This window comes from Perissodus microlepis, chromosome 7 (assembly GCF_051167445.1).
Source record: "Perissodus microlepis isolate ML-2025 ecotype Zambia chromosome 7, ASM5116744v1, whole genome shotgun sequence".
Lineage (NCBI taxonomy): Eukaryota > Metazoa > Chordata > Actinopteri > Cichliformes > Cichlidae > Perissodus > Perissodus microlepis.
Window position 1 is genome coordinate 44,378,251 of NC_140467.1, and position 16,896 is coordinate 44,395,146.

General features: G+C 41.6%; 1 protein-coding gene across 4 annotated transcripts in view; it reads left to right on the top strand.

The window, feature by feature from the left end:
- Positions 1-751: 751 nt before the first annotated feature.
- Positions 752-16,896, top strand: part of znf618 (zinc finger protein 618) — a 45,785-nt gene continuing 29,640 nt past the window's right edge. Inside the window, exons 1-4 of one of the 4 annotated variants that reach the window (XM_084935328.1) lie at positions 752-1,171; positions 10,818-11,136; positions 15,115-15,192; positions 16,028-16,072. In XM_084935328.1, coding sequence (XP_084791454.1) covers positions 10,845-11,136; positions 15,115-15,192; positions 16,028-16,072 — 415 coding nt within the window. In that variant the 5' untranslated portion in view covers positions 752-1,171; positions 10,818-10,844. The remainder of the gene's footprint in view (positions 1,172-10,817; positions 11,137-15,114; positions 15,193-16,027; positions 16,073-16,896) is intronic. The other 3 variants (XM_084935327.1, XM_084935325.1, XM_084935326.1) reach the window with 3 other exon arrangements.

The following is a 16,896-nucleotide window of genomic DNA, read 5'->3' on the forward strand; positions in this document are numbered from 1 at the left end:
ATTATTAGTAGTAGTAGCAGTAGTAGCAGTAGTATAACACCGAGGCTAGTACTGTGTATTTTGAATTCTTATCTAGTTCTAAAAACTCAACCCCACGTTTACAGCACATATCTACATGACAAATGTCTTAAACTACCATGAGTTGACAGCATAGACCGGTTCTTGGGCCAAATACTTTGTTTCTAGAAACAAAACTAAACAATTTAAAAAGGAAAAAAAAAGAATAATTCTCAGAGCAATGTTTTGAGAACAAAAAAATGTTGGCCAACCAAAAGCTTTCTCTTTACAAATACTCTAAGCAAACCTTGCTGAGACACTGCAGCAAAGGTGGAGGATTTGGTGAAAATTACTGACCCTTGCTGTGATTGTTTGTCAATACTGACTTTGATTTTTTATTAATTTTTTTTTGCTTAACTGCGTGCGTTAAACAATCAGCATCTTTATAGCTTTAAGAAAAGGGAGGGGGAAAGACGTGCAATGAATAGCTCCAACTTTTCTATCGATTAATATTAATTCAAGCATCTGGAAATTGGATCATTTATGTGAGTTATAGTTAAGTTAGGTTATAGACAGCGATGCACATAAATAATTGTAAGATAATTCTGCAAATAACGCAATTATTACACAGTTCAACATCACAAGGCGTCTGCTGTTATAAAACTTATTCTGAAATGAGAATATTTTCCTCTGCGTAATTTCCAGTCGCTTTTCCCCGTGTAACTTCACAGTCGACCAACATTTTTTTTCTGTCTTCTTCCCAGACTTTTTTTTCTTTTCTTTTTTTTCACTTTTTTTTTCATGTGGGCTAATATACAGGCCGGCACTGCAATTTCGGAATCTGCCCTTGTATATGGCGGACGAAAATTTCCACAGGAGGAACCGCAACACAAACCCCCCTGTGCAAGGCAGAAACCGAGAGCTTGCACGGACCGACCAAAGCTCGGCAAATTCACGACTCATTACGCCATTACACTTTACTAAAATGTAACGCAGCGAATCGCGGAGGGGGGAGAAAAACGCGGAGGTGATTTTTTTTTTTTATCATTTTGAATTTCTCATAACTAATTCACAATTTTTTTTTTGAGGAAGCAGTTGTGCAGTCACCTCTGGTCGGGGAGGGAAGATTTCTGGAGCGCCAGCCTGTTTCGCATGAGCTACATCGTTTTTGGAGGTATGTCAAACCGCTGTTTTCTATTTTTTTTAATCCTCAGTTAATTCAGAAATGTAATTTTTTTTTCTTTTTTTTTTTTAGAAATTTCAGTAGCGAGTGTTAAGTTTCGGCTCCCTCCACATTAGCAAACGATAGCTGCCTGGCATTAAACCGGGTGCAAGCTGTGAAGCCATCAGAAATAGACCTAATCTGTTGATGTTTTTTTTTTTCCTTTTTTCCCCTTTTTTGGGGGGGAGGACTAAATTTTAGCAATGAAGTTTCTGTTGAACTGCTGCTTAGCCGTGTGTACACCCAGTTCGCTCGCATATATGTGTACGCCACCCATGTTTAAAACACTGTTTATTCGGGTAGAGCGAAGGGGGGGAACCGGGCGATAGTGGCAACATGAAGGACGATGAGGGGAGGAACAATCTGAAACACAAAAACCTCCTGCAGCCATGTTTTGTGAATTTTTTCCTGCAAATTTGAGCAGAGCTTCAGAGTTGCTTCCCTGGCACTCGCTTAACGCCGGCGTTACTTTTGTGTCGCATTTGACGTCTCGCTGTTCGCCGTTAGATAATAAAGACAAAACGCCAAAGTGTCGTCATGTCAAAATACATTTCGACTTTTTTTTAATTCCTATTTTTTTGGAAGATGGGAGGAGGAGGGGGGTTGGAAACCGGGTGCCGTTGGCGCCACCTGTAGGCAGTCATTTTGAGAAATTAGAAATTGTAACGAGACTAGATGTGAGTGTTGTTTATTGAATTGTGTGTTAGTTTATCCAAACGGAGGCGAGCGATTACATGCTTTTGAAATCAACAGAAGGGATTAGTGTGTGATTGAGTCACATTAAGATGAAACGGGCAACGCGTTTAGTGTTTAATTTCTGCAAAATAGTCCTTTTTAAAGACTTTTTTCTGCTGTGCTGTCTTTTCTTGCATTCAAGTTGCCATTTAAGAAATTTTACACATAAGTAGCCACCAACTCTACTTCTGCTCTTTCCTTTGGTTTATTTTTATTTGTGTTTTTTACTTCCTTGCAAGTGTGATTTTAATAATGAGGTACAATTTGTACTACTATTTCTAAAGACTAGAAATGTGTGAGTGAGGGGGGAAATAGCTATCCATAGTGAACTGAACAGCACTGGAAGAAGAAAAGAGCATGTCAGCATAATTTGAGGGCAGGAAAAACAATCACAACCAATGCCTCTACTGTTTATATTAATCCTGCAGACGCCAAACAGTTTCCCATCCTGCGTGGCTTGCTTTTTTTTCCTTTTAATGTAAGGGAAACTGCAGAGGCCATTTTGCTGTGGGTAATTTTAATGCTGACCTTCAAATCTGCATTCATTCGATTCAGCGAGCTGGCGGAAATTGTATGGGTGGTATGCAAAATCTGGGTGTAAATTCTGACCTTTTGCTGCAAAAGTCTAATCAAAATGCAGGAGTTCCAGTTAAGGCACAGAATTGAAGAGGGGCAACCAGTGTCATGAGTTTAATAGGGTTGGATCGCTGTCTTTCTTCAGTGATGCCAATGTTTTATTTGCAGAATACCTAAAGGACCAAGTAATAAGCTATAAAATACTCAAGAATAATGGTGCACTGTTGCAAAAAAGGGGAAAAAATGATTTGAGGATTGTATTCTAGGAGTGTTCTCATTTTAAGGTAGGAGGAATGCAGGTCTGTCAGTACTTTTGATGAACAAAAGCTTCGTTTCATTGAGGCCGAATAGTTTGGATGGAGGGGTGAAACTTGTCTCTTCAGGCTCTGATGAACACAAGATGGTGAGGGATCATATCGCAGCCTGTGGGTTACAGGGTTTGAAGTATACTTGCTGCTCTGATTGTCATTAACTTGGTACAGAGGTTTCACTATCCATTCAAAGGGCAAGCAGTGCTACTCCGAGTCTCTCTTTGATGTCCATTTCTTTCCTTGCAGATGCATTTAAAAAACCAAACAAAGACACACGTCTATTTTTAAGAACACCTTATGTTCTCCTGTTTTCTTAGTGGCATGTTGAAAATGTCTGAAAATGGCTTCAGTTAAATTAGTCTCCAGGGATTGGCTTTTCAGGGGTTGGAGTGCTGCATTAAAAAAATTCTGTGCATTCTGCACATATTTTTCCTGCCTCTTCCTTTGTAAAAACGAACCTTATTGGTTTCATGAATAATGCATAGGGATGTTCAATTGCTGCAGCAATGAAAATTAGGCCTGTTTACGTGCAGTGGTTATATACACAGAAGCTCTCTCTCTCTCTCTCTTGCTCTCTTTTTTTCTTCCTTCCTTGACCATTTCTGAAGGTAGAGCCGAGCCTGAGTAGCTTTTCTCAAAATACAAATTTTCAGCACAGCAAATCTCATTTCTTTGAGTGAAAAGGGGAGGGGTGAAACTCTGGTGGGTTTAATGAATCCATAAATCACAATAGTGCCAGGTTTGCTGCGCCTGCGTCAGTGTGCAGTGTAATTTTGATTTTCATCAAAAATTTAATCTGCCAGCCTACAAGGGTTTAGCAGCAGTCCGGATGCAGCCCTGAATTTCTAATTTTAGGGGCCTGATCTTTCAGGATTTATTTTTGTATAATTCAAGTCTGCTTTTCAATATCTCATGTTATTAAATTTTAATTCGTGGCATTAACATATAGATTGAAAAGGTTTTTATGGTTTTTTTCTTTCTTTAGTGTATGCTGATGGAATTTTACTAGACGGCACAGTTTCTTTTTCCAGAGCATCCTGTGTGTGTATGTGTAAGAGAGGGGGGGGGGGGGGGAGTTATCCATTTCTCTGCATTATTGCTTTTTCAAAACATTGGTCATACACCATCTTGGAAGACATTTATTACAGAGGACAGAAAACTCTGCTTTTGATTAAAGAATCGAGGGAAGCAAAGCCTTTAGTGTGAAACAGGTTTTTGGTCAACCCTTGCTCTTGGTCACTGAGTCTACTCTGGATAATACAAACATGGCAGTCAAAGCAGTGATTGAAGTGACCCCCCCCTCCTTCTCCTCCTCCCCACTCTCCATTCCCCATTATAGCTGATTCCTATTTTTAATCCCTCCAGAGTGGAAACATTTTCATAGGCCTTAAACAAATTTGTATTTTATATTTGGAATCTCTCTTCCAGTCTGCTTAACATGCAGAGCAGAATGATTTTTGCCAAAAAAAGGAAAGGTATATTTCAAAGAAAATCTCCCCAGTTTTGAAGCACAAGATTTGTTTGCTTTAACCAAGCACAGTGATTGATTTGCTACATTGCTGTGCAGAGGCAGATACTGTACTGCCCAAATATAGGCCAATTATTTTAAGTACCTCATCTAAGTAGTGAATTCTGAACAGAGGTATGTCCTAGAGATGTTTTCCTTCTGTGCCTAACCTTGTTTTTTGTAGCCTAGATGAATGTAGTATGGTTAATCTCTATTCATTGACATTTTAAAAAGAAATCTGAGGCAAATCACAATGCTAAAGCTAAATCACAAAACAGTGCATCAATTTTTACTTAACCTGTCTGTTGGACCAGTGCTTTAGTTTTATTTTATATTTTTTGACATCCAGATGGCTTTTTGATTTTGATTTTTTTCTGCAACTGATCTATTTGCCTTTCAGTTCAGTTGGTTTAGTTGGTGCTTTGTCTGTGTGAAACATCAACGAAATGTGCATCTGGTTTATATTTTGTCCTGCCCATGTAGGTTACAGTATATCAGAAGCCTCAGATGATGAAACTCAGAAACATAAGGCCAGATGGCTAATTTTGCATATTGACTTTTAATTAGAAGAAAACATGCCACAACAGGCATTTTATGTATTCAGGGTTTGCATTAAAAATGCTGCACAGAAATATTACATGCATGACTGAGGGATTGATCTAATAATAGATGTGTACTTGGCATTGATTCATTTGATTGGAGATGACAAAAGTCGGTTACATTTAATTTCACAATCTTTATTTTAGCTGACCACATCTTAATTTCCACCACAGCAGGGTAAACCAATCTCAGTCAAGAGGCAGTCATTATCAGTCAGTATTCAACTCAATAAAGAAAAAAATTACACTTTTGTTATAAAATTAAAAATGATGTCAATCAGCAAGACTTGATTTTTGTTGTTGTTAGCCGTTAATTTACTTTGAACAAACTGTGCCAACAGACTTCCCTTGAAAGTGTGTTTTCCACAAGTCCCTGACAATAAAGCTACAAATGCAGCCCTCTTAGCTGGTTGTAATGGCATTAGTTTTTAGATACACTCATGTAGGTATCAAGCTTAGGGGTTATGGGGCTCCTAAAAGCCACCTAACTCAATCTATAAAGTAATTAGTTAGGGATGTATGCAGTTAGTTTACTAGATGATAAATATGGCTCCCCTCTCTAGTAAGCAACAGAAATAGTAGCTGGTTGAACTAATAACAATTGCGATTTTATTAAATGCCAGTTAACTATTAGCTCTATGATGTTATGCAGCCACCCACTGTTAGAAAGGCCTGCAGCTGTAAATACATAACCAATGTTTGGATAGTATGTGAACTTGTGCATTAACTTGTGCTTAATTTTGACTATTTTGGGAGTTTTTTTCCTCTCTCTTTGGATAGACGAATCAACAATTCCATTCATATAATGAATTTAGTAGTTTCCAAACCTCTTCATCTGTTGCGTATTTGATTGTGTTGTAAAATGAATTTTAATAAGTTAAAATGATTTATAAAAAGAAGCTAAACTGAAATATTTCTGAGAAGAAATCATAGCGTTATGTCAGTAGCCTGTCTGGCAGCATTTCGTTTTCTTCACTGCGTCTCTCCATTTTCACACAGTCGGAGGAGAGAAGTCTGTGTGAATCTGGCCTTTGATAGGGTTACTTGAAAGAGACCTATTCTGAACTCATCCAAGAGTTTGAATTTCTTTCCCAACATTTATTTTTGTGCTCACCAGAATCATTTAGTTTTTAGGTTTTCTGTCCGTCTCATTCTTGTGGACACACAATCTTGAGGAACAGTTTCTTCAAACTGGGCAGAAACAGTCACTTGAACTAAAGGATGACTTGATGAAATTTTGGTAGCCTGAGGTCAAGGTTTCTTTCGTGTCACATCCATTCCATTCTCATGAATAGACAGTAGAAATAATGCCTAAAAGGAATTTCATTTCATCTGGTCCAAATGCCTACTTGGACTCAAGGAATGACTGATTTACAATTTAATGGCCAAAAAAGATCAGTATCACTGATCTTAGAACAGAAGTGAAGAATTCATACATTAGTGCTTACAAAATTTCACATTAATGCCTAATGCGATAAAATAATGAGATAAATCTTTATATCTAAAAGGTCAGTTGTCAAGTCTGGACATGGTTGGAAAACACACTTTGACTTGTTGTCAGAGGGATACAACCACCAGGCAGTAATTGTAGCTTCCTCTCGTGCTTCTTTTAAATGCCATTTGGCAAACTGGGCTGTCATAGACCATTTTATTTCTGGGTGGCTTTACCTCACCGTATAGCTGTGATTGATGTGCTGCTGACATGGTCGTCCTTCCTGAAGGTTATCCCATCTCTGCAGATGATGTTTGAAGCTGTGTAAAAATGACCTTTTCTAGCTATCACTTTGACTGGTCTTCAGCTTCAGCAGGAGTCCTTGTAATTCTCCACATCTTCCATTTCAGATGCTACTGTAACTCTACTGTACTGTTTTCTGGACTTTGTGGATTTGAAGGCTTGGTTTTTGTCCTGATAGTGTAAAATGTGGGACCTTCATGTTAAAAGGGTATTTTTCCTCTCCACTGTGGCCAAGCACATGGTGAAAGGCAGTTGATGTTAAATACATATGTTGTGACTTGGAAGAATATAAACTGAACAGAAAATAAATTCTGTCACCACCGTTTGTGTAGGTTTTAACTTTATCCAGCCAATGAAGGTTTTCAAAGAAAGGCTAAACATTTTTCTCTTATTACTTATAATAAAGAACTTATTTCCCTTTAAAGACAAATTCATTAAATAATTGCCAGAAAATTATATTTCTTTGAAAATGGAGTGTTTGTTGAACCTTCTGGCATATATTTGTTACATTAATTAAATATTAATTAGCATATATGAGTGTCATATTTGCATTTTGTTTTTCCAATTTATTGCATAAAGATGAGTTGTGCAATTTATTTTGATTTTTCTGGGGGAAAGACACTGTACTGATGATGTAGGAAGTTCTAAAGCTCATGTATCAAATGTGATGCCAACAGTACAGCAGGGAAGATACAAGACAGCTAAATACCCAGTGCCCTGTCATTAGCATCCCTGCAATCTGCCCACCGACAAAACAGCATGTCAGGGAAATAAACTTATAGTTAACAAAAATATAAATGTCAGTGTCATGCTTCTGTGGCTTAAGAAGCTACTATTGTGCCCTCAATGTAAGTAATTGTCCTGACTTTCCACTGGTCCCTGACATCCACTTGCTAAAAAATTTTTTGTTACTGCCCATTTCAAATTTCCATGCAATGTAAAGGGCGATTGCTTTGATTTGGTCATACCATAGCATGTCCTTTTTTGCTTTCTGACCTCTTCCTCTGTGCTTTTCTAGTATGCTATGGATCATTATCCTCTTGTTAGGTTCACTTCTGTTTCATCTTTAACCCTTGCACAGATGGCCTCACTTTTCTTTTAAGGTGTAGTCCATACTTGAATTAATGACTGCATGTTGCCCTGTCCCAAAACAGGAAAGCATTTCCAAACCATAATATTTTCACTATTATGCTGTACAGTCGCTATACGGTTCGTCTCCTGAAGAACCAGCTGTTTTTTGTCTGTCCCAAACATGTTTCGTGTTATTGTAAAACTGTGATTGATTCATCTGTCTGTACATTACTTCTAAACAAATCATCATTCCTAATAATCCGTAGGTTTCCCACCAAAGCTGCTCTGATTTCTATGCTTTTGATGCATAGATTTTACCCAGACCTCTGAAGGTGTTCTGTAGAACAGCAGATCTTATTTCCTCTATTTGTTAGTTGGGTTTTCCATAGATTAGCATACCTCACATTTCACTTTGAGAGCCAGTCCCTTTGAGATCTGGGAACTTTGGTTCAAAGTCAAAAACCACCACTCTTTGTCATCCTAGAATAGTTCCTGGACGTGTTTTGCTGTGTGAGAACGATCATAGTCATGATAAGCGAGGCCTGAGCAATTAGGCTGTTCTGAATTTAGACGGTATGTGTCAAAGTAACATTGACATGACACTACCTCTTCTGGTTTACCTTCTTCCTGTAGTTCCTCAGATTAATGTCACTCAAACACCAAAATGTCAAAATGGTGAAAATGTAATTCGTCTGATTCGGCCACCTTCTTTCAATGCTCTGGGGATCAGTTCTGGGAATCACATGGGGACCAGTTCTTGGAATCGCATGCCTCTTATAGGTGCTTTTTGTGGTTCACATGATGTCTCCTGACTGCTCTTTAGCTATGCAGTCCTATATGCAACACCTTCTGAAACCTTTGAGTCAGAACAATATTTTTAGCAGCTTCTGCTGTTGTATCTCATATTTTGAATGAAACTACAGTGGTCAGCCATTTTAGAAATTCACACACAGCTTGGCTCTTCTGAATGTTCTGAGTTTCTTATGCTTGTAGAATTAATATAAACATTAATATATGTGCTGATGGACTGAATACATTTTACTGGCCAGTCTTGGAAAATTTTGAGTTGTTTGAAGTTTCTCACAGAGGCATTAGTAAATTAAATCCTTTGGCAGATTTGAATGCACCCACAAATTTGCTTTGTATAAATGCCTTAGAAAGCTCAGTAGCTCTTGACATCACACCACATGGTTCACTTACAAAGAGGACCACCAGACTTTGGAAGGTCCCATTGTGACTTCCTCTACACATTGACTTTCATGTGGCTCTTGGTTTTTGTTGTTTATTGCCACAGTCCCTTTAGCAGTTGGGAGTGTTGTCAAATAAATTCCTTTCATATAGTGTGTCCACAGCTGTTTTTTGAAAGCTTTCATTTTTTGATTGGATGACACGACACACTTAAGTAACAAAGATAACACCAGATCCCATAAGGTCTTTTCGGCTTCCTGTAGAGGTTCTAATAATTTGCTGTGAGTCACCAGCTCTAATGACCTGGCTTGTTAGATCACGTCCTTGTTTTATATACAGTCTGTGTACAGTATAGACAACAACTTGCAAAGACAGAAATTGTTCTTTTCAATGCTGCTAGTCTGTACCGATAGGCATATATCATTTTTTTAAACTCTTGCTTATTGTGAATTAATGTATTTTTGGTGTAGACTTTTGAATTTTAACATACAGAATAAATTAATGAAGTGGTAAATTAACCAGTATTTAGTCTACAAATGCTCTATATATGGCTTACACTTGGCTAATGTGCGTTTTGCTGCTGATTTTGTCCACGGCATTACATGGCTTTACTTTCTGTGTCAGTGGGTGCTCCTGTCGTCGTGGGGGCGTTCCTACTGCTGTCTATTGCAGGTAACATATTAACTGTACTGTAGATCAGAGCCTTATACAGCCCCACTTTACAAGAAACTGAACTATTCCCAACTGAGTGAAAGCAATCTTCCCAGTTTAATAGTAAGACTTGGAAAAATCTGAAAGAAATGCGTAAAATGGGTTTACTACGATTCCTGAAAGTTGCAGAACCTCACCGCTGACAAAAATGAAAACTTGAACCATAACATAATAAAATGATCTTTGTTGTTGACCTGTATTATCGGCCCCTAACAAGTATTTAAATAGTTAAACCAAAAAGCTATATTTAAGTTTGTTATACAAATACAGCTTGTTTTATATAAGGATCGTAGGATATCGATAGAACAAGTAAGCTCAAGGGTAATCTTATAGTTTGATAATGGGACTGATTATTTACTCATTTATTAATTAAATGATGGTTGATGGTTTACTATCTGAACTGCAAACCTCAAATGTTTTCTTGCCAGTTCATAGGTCTGTTTGCTGAAGCTTGTCAGTAGTGTGTCATTTCCAAAGAAAGGTGTATTTCATCTATGAAAAGGCTTGTTGTTGCTGCATCGGTGTGCTATTATTAGAAGACCAATTTTCCCTCTTTCCATAATATCACTCATCCTGGCATAACTCTGTTTTGCTTGGTTGCATTTGGAGCACATTCTCTTGACAAGGCCTTTTATGGCGATGTGCTGAAGTGGCAAGTTGTGCAATTTAGATATTTTTGAAATTAGAGCATTTCAGTGCCACAAGGCTGCAGAATTTATGCCTTCAAAGGTCACTTATGATCAGTTAAGCCACTTTGTGTTAAAATGGACTGTGTTTTCCATTCTTAAAATTTCACTGCCACTGAAATATTATCTGTAATGTCTCCTATACCCTGGAGTTAATGCAGCTCTTGACTGTTTTTAGAAGATGAGTGGTTTTCATAGTTCGGGTCTTTTTTTGAGTTGTGTATTTGCCAAATGTGATTTATTTTGGGCAGATTTTTCTTCTACGTTTAATCAAATAAAATCTGACATCCAGTCAGCTTTTGTTTTATATTGAGGATGTTGCCATGGTTTCTTTAAAACAACACATTTAAGCTGAACCTGGCAGAGCTGGTGCCACGCTTTGATACTATATATTGGGCTTAAGGTCATACCATAATAAGGCGTGTATATTCCTTTGGGGCAGTAAATTCTTTGTCTCTCTGTTTCTGTTCCTCATACAGGAAAACAGGCTCAGAGGAGGTGGAGTCATGAGTGCACACGAGTCACCCAATCCTGGAAAGGAGCAGGCAGAGGGTGGGAGCACAGCCACTGATGCCCCAGCGAAGAAGACTACTAGTTCACCACCTGTCACCGTAAAGAAGGAGCCTGGGACGTCAGAGACGAGCAACGGGAAAGTCAGTGATCCCAATCCTGCTGAGATCTGTGTTGTCATTGGAGGAAATGGGGGAGCAAGTGGCGGTGGATCCCGTCGAGCTCAGTCCGAGGGTATGTTTGCCCTTGGTACTCCTCCTCCAACGAAGAGCACAGACTCGTGCATAGGTGTGTGAATGTACATATGGACATGTCTGTGCATTTGGTGACAGCAGTCATATCTGGTGTCTCATGACCCTGACGTTACTTCGTGGCTGTTGAAAACAGCAAAAAATGACATTTAAAAAAAAAAAAAAAAAATCATCATCTGTCTCACATTTTATAAACCCTTTACTGGTTAGTCAAGGTTATTCACAAATGGCCCCTAAGAAAACATTGACTGGTGTTGTAGATGTTCATATAAGTAAGTCAAATTTCTTTGACCTCCATATATTGAGGTGGTAAAGGTAGATAGTGCCATAACTGCTCTGATAACAAGACAAGACAACAAAAAGAGGTAGTCTGAGTTCCCTTTCAGTCGATTCACTCGGTACAACACATAAGTATGGGATATCACGCCCTCGCGTGTCCTGGCTGAAGAAACCTTTAATCACGCCTTTAAGGCAGATGACGTGTGACGACACGCGCACGGCCCCGCCTGCACATATAGCCGCTGTCATCACAGTCATCCTTCAGTTCTTACGCTCTTCACCTCACTGAGAACACCTCTGCTGAGTTGGGCTAGCTAGCTGCTGCTAGTTAGCTCCGTTGTCTGCCGACTTGAACTTAGCTTAACGGCCCCTGTTGGTGTTAGCCTCCACTGCGTAGTCGGTGTGTAGGCTGCCCGCGGAGCGCTAATTTCAAGTTTTCCCGTGCAGCGTTTTGCTTTGTGTTTTGAAATGTACTCCAAACCGAAGCGAGCAAAGCAGAAATCTTCTGTTCGCCCCTGTCCTCAGGGATGCAGTTTCTCTTTGCACGACAGCGACCAGCACGATGCCTGCCCTGTCTGCCTGGGGATCGTCCACGCTAGGAGAGCGTTGACGGAGCCCGAAGCCTGTGCGTTTTGTCGCCAGCTCCGGCGCTCGACCCTGGAAAGACGGGTGACGTTTGTGGAAAAAGTGCTGGGACGCTCGGCTGTCGCACGGCATGACCCTCTCCTTTCCGAGTCTGGAGCCCCGGCTTCGTCCGAGTCCGAAGACGAGGATTTTCCGGTCGATGTCCCCGCAATTAGCTGGGCTGACCACATGGAATATGTTGACGGGTTAGCCGATGACGAGCCGGAACCATGCAGGAGCGCTGACGGGCTTCAGCCTGGGTTGAAGCCCGCCAGCGCTCCCCAGGACGATGATGACGTGCTGGACATCGGCCTGGACATCCATGGTTTGTTGAAGGATGAGCAGGAGAGCTCATTGTCGGCCCAATGTACCGCCGCTGCTGTGCCGGTCGGCCACGGTGACACCTCTCTTTTCTCCCTGTTTCGCCGTGCTGCTAAAAAGCTGCAGGTGGACTGGCCCTCTCCTCCGCCAGCTCAGAAGCCGTCGCGGTTCGCGGGGTTTTTCCTCCCACCGGAGCCCGCAACGGCCAAAAACTGCCTTCCCATGTTCCCAGACTTTCTCTGCGAGCTAACAGCATCATGGGACAAACCTCTGTCTACCCGCGTCACTGTGCCCGGCTATGGACAGTACATGGAATTGGACGGCGCCGAGGGGGCTGGCTTAGCTAACCCACCCCCTATGGAGCCGTCTCTGGCTGCTTATCTGGCCCCATCCCATAACCATGGTGTCGGCGGCCCTGCAACTCTGCCGTCCAAGTACTGCAGATTCTCTGCTTCGCAGCTGGAGAAGATTTATCGAGCTCAGGCCGGCACTGCTCGTGCCATGAGCTCTGTCACCATGCTCCAGACGTACCAGGCAATGTGCCTGGCGGAGCTCGGATCGCTGGTTCCTGATGACAGCCCGCTGGCACCTCTTCTTAACGAGGTCAGAGTCGCCACAGATTATATCCTCCATGCGTCTCGCTGTGCAGCGCTCTCCCTGGGCAGAGGGATGGCTTCGACAGTAGTGGCGCAGAGGCACCTGTGGCTGACCCTCTCTGACGTCCCGGATAGGGACAGGGCTGTATATCTGGACGCACCAGTGTCTGCGGCTGGGTTATTCGGACATTCACTTGAAGGCACTCAGGCTAGATTCGATCTGAGGAAGAAGCAGACGGAAGCTCTGCGCGACATCATCCCCAGACGTCAGCCCAAGCCCAAGCCCGCAGCTAGCTCTCACAGGCCCGCCGCTCCTCTGCCGACTGGCAAGAGACCGGCGCCCACTGCTGAAGTGGGTGTGCCGCCAGCGAGAGCACATCCTCCGGCCCGAGCTCCACGCCAGTCGGCCTGGAGCAAAGGCCCACCCTCGGGCCCCCGGCGGGACCCGACGCCCAGGAGGAAGAAGCCTCAGCCCTCTTAGCTGTGGTTTCGAGTGGAGAGGGGGTCCAGCAGCAGGGAGACGCTGTTTTTACCCCTCTGTTGCCGCACAAGAGGTGCCGCTTAAGTTCTGTTCAGGTTGTCAGCCCCAGAAGGCGCTGCACTTTCCTAACACTGTCTCCCAAGCACAAAACCCCTGCACACAAAATGCCTCAGGTAACTCCCTGTTCAGGTGTGTTAAATGTTCAGGTGACCACATCGAGTGTTCCCGCTGTTTTTCATTGTTGTGCCCCAGAAAAGGTGCCTCCAACAAAATGTATAAATGTACATGTTTCCATGTTACAATCAATAAAGAGTGTTGTTTATGCGGTCGGCCCGGGAGATTGGTTTGCAACAATCGATCTAACAGATGCCTATTTTCATGTGGTTATACACCCGAAACACAGGCAGTTTCTGAGGGCGTAGCCTACGAATACCTAGTGCTGCCGTTCGGGCTGTCGCTCGCTCCTCGCACCTTTACGAAATGTGCCGAGGCAGCGCTAGCGCCCCTCAGAGAGAGAGGAATCCGCATCTTAGCCTACCTAGACGACTGGGCTCTCGTAGCTTGCTCCAGAGAGCAGGCGGAGACACAGCTGTCGCTGGTTCTGTCACACATTCAGACACTGGGGTTCTCTGTGAACTTTCAAAAGAGCTCGCTAATCCCGAGTCAGCAGATTACTTTTCTCGGTTTGGAAATATGCTCGCTTTCCAGCCGCGCACAGAGTGGCCGCGTTTCATCGCTGCCTCGCTCAGTTTCAGTTGGGACGCAGACTGCGTTTCCAGACGATATTAAGCTTGTTGGGCATGATGGCATCTATGATCGCCGTAGTGCCACTTGGACTGTTAAAAATGAGAGCGTTTCAACGCTGGACTCTCTCTCACCGTTTGTGTGCATCGCGTCACCTCCGGAGGAGGCTGCCGGTAACCGCGTCTTGCATGCTAGCTCTCAGTCCTTGGAAGGAGCCCGGGCTGCTCCTGTCTTGCTCTCTGCTGTTATGGTGCAGTGTTCATTTTCTGTCTCTAAGAGCCACCCATGTCCCGGGCCACCTGAACTTGGGGCCGGACCTTCTCTCCAGGGGGGGTCCTCTGGTGAGAGAATGGAGGTTACACCCTTTAATAGTGGCTCAGATTTGGGACCTATTTGGCAAGGCGCAAATAGATCTTTTTGCTTCCAGGGTAAATACTCACTGCCCCCTGTTCTTCTCCATAATCGACCACGATGCACCCTTGGGCTTGGACGCGCTAGCGCACCAATGACCAAACGTGCTCCTGTATGCATTTCCCCCAGTGGAAATGATATCTCCAGTTCTAGAGAGAGTGCGTCGGCATTCCCCCTCTTTCTAATTCTAGTGGCCCCTTGGTGGCCCACAAGGTCGTGGTATGCAGAGATAATCAGCCTGCTAGCAGCGGCTACTTACAACCCAATTGTAAGTAGCTTCTACAGAGGTTATTGGTACAGGAAAGGGGGATTAATTTTGTCCTACTTGGACTGTAAGTCATTTTCAATGCGTTTTAATACCGATGTGAAAACTACAATTGTTAATGTGTTATTAGTTATTCTATAAATATTACTTGGATGAAGGCCAGACTGTATTTCAATTGAGAAATCCTGGGAAATCCCATGTGGTTCTGACCTTTTTTTCTTGCAAGCCTATATATGTGACCCTGATAGGAATCACGTTATTTTTTCTGACACTCTGTTCTGAATTTTCCTGCAGGTTCATATGTATGTGGGGTATGTGGGAAAAAGTACAAGTATTACAACTGCTTTCAGACACATGTCAGGGCGCACAGAGGTAAGAAGCTGCTATTTATTAAAAAATGTATTTGGTCCTTTATGTAAAAACAAATAACTGATTGCTGCACTTTTTCTTTTAAGAATATAGTCTGAAAAGTATTCAAAGAGGCGTGCATGCCCTGCTTTGACTGGGAGTTGTTTTAAATCTGATTGTGTAAGTCAGTTATTTTTAGAGCCTGACCAGTGTATTGGCGAGGCTAATATGGTGATATATTATATTGCCCAATAAATGAAAACGAAGTCAGTAAAGAAAAGATGGAAGAAATGTCCCTCAGCTATGATATGACTGTTGATGTTGCATAGTTTGTCCACCAGAAGGTACTCTTCAACTTCCTTGTTGGGAAAACGTGTTTGTTCTTGTTTCTGATGTTCCAGTCAGCTCATCTAAGCCACGAGATACTAAAATACAATTATTTTTTTTAAACTCAATTTTTAAGGGTCTAAAATGTGTCTAAAAAAATCTCCAATATATTAAGTTTTTTGGTTTTGGTGTCGATTTCAAAAAAATTCTGTATTTTACGCTGTTGGCACACAAATCAACACAACAACCAGGCTAATCTGAGCAGAGTTGGGCAGAGGGTGTGTAAATAATTCACAACTTGTTCTGACAATAAAACAAGATTATTTTTAAACTCTGATATATGCAGCTTTTCAATCACCAAATATTGACGTCAGTCTTGAGATTTCCATGTCTTTGAGGCTGTAGATATATAAATTGGAGCCCAGGTTGGAAGCACAGAGCACACATTAGCAGCATTTTTTCATGGAGCTGCAATTTTATTTATTTATTTATCTATTTATTTTTTTTAATTGATGTGTTTGTCTGTTTGTAGAATCAGAGGCCATGGTTGGCGATGGTCTACCCCAAACACCCAACAGTGAGTATAGTTCTGCACCACCTGCTTGCTACACTTTTTTTTCTCTCGGTAGGGCTACCTAAGATGTTTTTGACCCTCATTTTCTGACACCACCACTTCCATTTAGCAGAGAAACATGAAAATGTAACACTGAGGACTAGCCTGAAGGTAGTATGGTTTTACTCTTCGAGTGGCGGTATATAACAGCCACCGGGACCTGCGTTTACTAGGCGTTCCAACATCACAGAAAAAGTTTGATTAGGGCTAAAAATACTCATACCTCAGAGTAATACTTGAGTTATTTATAAATCTTCCTACACACACTCGGCATTCATTACATGAACGTGCACATCACTTTAGAGGTAAGGTATAAATATGGCAGAGAGGAAAAAGAGAACAGTCTTTATGCACATAGATCATAAGTTTTTTTTTTTTTTTAAAGCTGTATGAAGAGTATGAACACAGTAGAACTACAAGGTCTGTGACACTGTTAATAAGTAGGCCAGTGAGGCTGCTAGGCAAAGGAGTTGCTATTAGATTAAATTCTTAAGAGGATGAAACATGCTGTAAAGCATTTTGGTTGATGCCGCAGATTTAGACTTTTATACTTGATAATGACTGGCATATCAATTTAAAAGTGCATTTTTAAATATAGATTTCTTTCTATGAGCAGTGTTGGTGGCCCCAAAAGAAATGATGTTTAATGATACATACAGAGTGGTTCCCTTAGAATAGGAAAATAGATTCACATATCAGTGATTGAAAGAAGTTAGTGTTTTGACAGCACAGTGAAGGTGAGGCATTATTATGACTTAAAGTCTATTTAACAACAAATTCACAGCAGT